Source organism: Anneissia japonica, unplaced genomic scaffold (assembly GCF_011630105.1).
Source record: "Anneissia japonica isolate Jap-2015-1 unplaced genomic scaffold, ASM1163010v1 scaffold1417_len1240632_cov203, whole genome shotgun sequence".
NCBI lineage: Eukaryota > Metazoa > Echinodermata > Crinoidea > Comatulida > Comatulidae > Anneissia > Anneissia japonica.
This window is the reverse complement of record NW_022727891.1, coordinates 107,747-111,532: the sequence shown is the minus strand read 5'-3', so window position 1 is coordinate 111,532 and position 3,786 is coordinate 107,747. Positions and strand designations below refer to the sequence as shown.

General features: G+C 37.1%; 1 protein-coding gene across 1 annotated transcript in view; it reads right to left on the bottom strand.

Moving 5' to 3' along the window:
- The window catches only part of LOC117113899, a 32,599-nt gene that overhangs the window by 20,580 nt on the left and 8,233 nt on the right, over window positions 1–3,786 (bottom strand). The window contains exons 3-5 of the mRNA XM_033257395.1: window positions 1,867–3,324; window positions 856–1,187; window positions 343–493 (exon numbers count right to left, since the gene is read on the bottom strand). Coding sequence (XP_033113286.1) covers window positions 343–493; window positions 856–1,187; window positions 1,867–3,324 — 1,941 coding nt within the window. The remainder of the gene's footprint in view (window positions 1–342; window positions 494–855; window positions 1,188–1,866; window positions 3,325–3,786) is intronic.

Sequence of the window (3,786 nt, the reverse complement as noted above, 5' to 3'; positions counted from 1 at the left end):
CACTACCTGATGCATCTCTTGATCCTTCACCCGATTCACTTCTTGACCTGTCTCTTATACACATCTAGATGTGTATAAGAGACAGATGCCACTGGATCTGCGCATACTTATATGGGAGCAACTCTGCCTCGATTGGAAAATTGGTATACGGATTCCACTCTAAATTCTGGCAATTGAAGTGGATTTTTTTTAATTTTGTGGTGAAACTGACACTGCGCCTTGAGCACCATTGATGGAGATGTGCGCATTATAAATCTTTATTATTATTATTAATATTATTATTATTTTAAATAGTTTTTTCTTCAATTTGAATATATTTCATCATCATAATGCAATACCTACCATATGAGCGACGCTTTAGCAACTCCATTCTTAAGAAACATCCACCATCAGAACACTGACTCACATGAAGTTTCACATATTGAGCTGTTATTCCATTTTGGAACATGTTGATTTTACGATCATATCGTGTTGTAACATCAGATCTGAATGTCTGGGAATATTTAACACAAAGACGAGTATTAATATGACTGTTCGAGCACTGCATCTACCAAAATTAGATTATAAGAAACGGAGTAGAGTTTGTAGAGTACTATTTACTGAATAATTCTAACTCTCCTTAAGCTGATAAAAACCTGACAAAAGAACTTTTGAAGTCTTGAAGAAAACGAAAGAGTGTTGAATTTACGTACACATATATAATCAGCGGAAATGTAATCAATGGAAATGTCAGTATTGCTTTTCTACTCTCTTATAATTCATTTAATAGAGTGTAGTTGCGGTTAAAGTCATTGGAGTCCTAATTGACTATGGTCAATATAATGTCAACAACCACAGGTATACGTCTAGCCCTACCTCATTCCCGGTCGCATCAACGGCAAATACAAACTCGGAGAATCCGGAATCATTACTTAATCTCAGTCTAAACGCTGTAACCCATCCATCTCGTACCACGTTTTTAGTTCCATCGCCTTGAGTTATGATTCCATAGACATTTTCTCTTTGACCTAGATCTACACTAATCCACGGGTTAGAGTCGTCCGGGTCATTATGCCAAGATGTTTCACCATTTAAACGTGCTCTTTCAGGCGTGTATTCACCATCATCGGATGATGCTTCGAAAGCGTTGTTATGTATTTTGCCTTCATATTCGAGTCCAATGTACTCATACCTGTTCATGAAATATCCTACAATTGAAGAAAATAATTTATTCAAAAATACATTATCTACTTCTTTGGATATGTATTTTGATGGTCAAATAAATAAATGGAATGAAATGAATTACTATATAGTTCCAACATTTTTAAGAGGCTTGTCAAAAATTGGCAATAGTGGTTAATTAAAAGAACAAATAATAACAATGATGATAAATAGTAATAATACTACAATTTCGCGATTTCTTTGTATGTAAAAACCAGATGATTTTTTTTGAAGTAATAATACTTATAGTAATGTTAATAATAATAATAATAATAATAATAATAATAATAATAATAATAATAATAATAATAATAATAATAATAATAGAAAAAAAAATAAATAACAATAATAATAATAATAATAATAATATAAAAATAATAATGTTCATCATTCGACATTAATAAGTTAATATTCCGGTAATCGTGTATATGAACCAAAAAGCGAAACAGTTTAATTATTAAAATATTATCTGCGTTGGATGGTAATTAGCCTCAACCAGACGAATTGAAATAAAATTAAAATATTCAACAACAGATTTGATTAGATTTTGTTACTATTTAGTTTTGTATCACGCATGCATTATGGTAAAATTAAACTATGGAACAAATAATTATTTTTAAGTTAAACATTTTTACTTTAATGGTCCCCAAAATATAATTACATTACCTGATGATCCTTCATCCGATGCACTGCTTGATCCTTCATCCGATTCACTTCTTGATCCACTACCTGATGCATTTCTTGATCCTCCACCCGATGCACCGCTTGATCCACTACCCGATGCACCTCTTGATCCTTCACCCGATTCACTTCCTGACCCTTCACCCGATTCACTGCTTGATCCACTACCTGATGCATCTCTTGATCCACCACCCGATGCACCTCCTGATCCACTACCAGATGCACCTCTTGATCCTTCACCCGATTCACTTCTTGACCCTTCACCCGATTCACTTCTTGATCCACTACCTGATGCATTTCTTGATCCTCCACCCGATGCACCACTTGATCCACTACCTGATGCATTTCTTGATCCTCCACCCGATGCACCGCTTGATCCACTACCTGTTGCATTTCTTGGTCCACCACCGGATTCACTTCTTAACACTCCACCTGATGCACCTCTTGATCCACTTCCCGATGCACCTCTTGATCCTTCACCCGATTCACTTCTTGATCCACTACCTGATGCATTTCTTGATCCTCCACCCGACGCACCGCTTGATCCACTACCTGTTACATTTCTTGGTCCACCACCGGATTCACTTCTTGACACTCCACCTGATGCATCTCTTGATCCACTTCCCGATGCACCTCTTGATCCTTCACCCGATTCATTTCTTGATCCACTACCTGATGCATTTCTTGATCCTCCACCCGATGCACCGCTTGATCCACTACCTGTTGCATTTCTTGGTCCACCACCGGATTCACTTCTTAACACTCCACCTGATGCACCTCTTGATCCACTACCTGATGCATCTCTTGATCCTTCACCCGATTCACTTCTTGACCCTTCACCCGATGCATCTCTTGATCCTTCACCCGATTCACTTCTTGATCCACTTCCCGATGCACCACTTGATCCTCCACCCGATGCACTTATTGACCCTCCACCTGATTCACTTCTTGATCCACTACCTGATGCATCTCTTGATCCTTCACCCGATTCACTTCTTGACACTTCACCCGATGCATCTCTTGATCCTTCACCCGATTCACTTCTTGATCCACTTCCCGATGCACCACTTGATCCTCCACCCGATGCACTTATTGACCCTCCACCTGATTCACTTCTTGATCCACTACCCGATGCATCTCTTGATCCTTCACCCGATTCACTTCTTGATCCACTTCCCGATGCACCACTTGATCCTCTACCCGATGCACTTATTGACCCTCCACCTGATTCACTTCTTGATCCACTACCCGATGCATCTCTTGATCCTTCACCCGATTCACTACTTGACCCTCCACCCGATTCACTACTTGACCCTTCACCCGATGCACTTCTTGATACTCTACCCAATTTGCCCGATACTTTAACCAATGCACTGCCCGATCCTTCGCCCGATTTGCCACTCAATCCACCACCTGATGCACTGCTGGACCCTCCACCTGATTCTATTTTCATAAGAAAATTAAGTTTACGTAAATTATTCTGTTAAAGGGCGCTAATAAAATAATATAATTTTGCCTGTGCTATAACGAAGTTAAACGTTGATTTATTTTCATCCTTTGTGTGCTTGGAGTAAATAAATTGATTTAAGTGAGTTCAAAAATAATAATTGAAAATGAAAAAAACCCCTAAAATTAATACGGTAGAATAATGTTATAAATAAAAAACAACTGTGCATGAGTTATTATGCTTTGAGCATGTCAAGGGTAAACATATCAGAATTTTTATTATTTTGAATAAAAATACGACAAAAAGAATTTTAATTAAATGAGTTTAAGGGCTAGTGCTTAAATTGTTTATATATATATATACAGATATATATATATTCACATATACACACATATATATACAAACACATATATACACATATATAATATACACACATATATATATATGCACATATATAT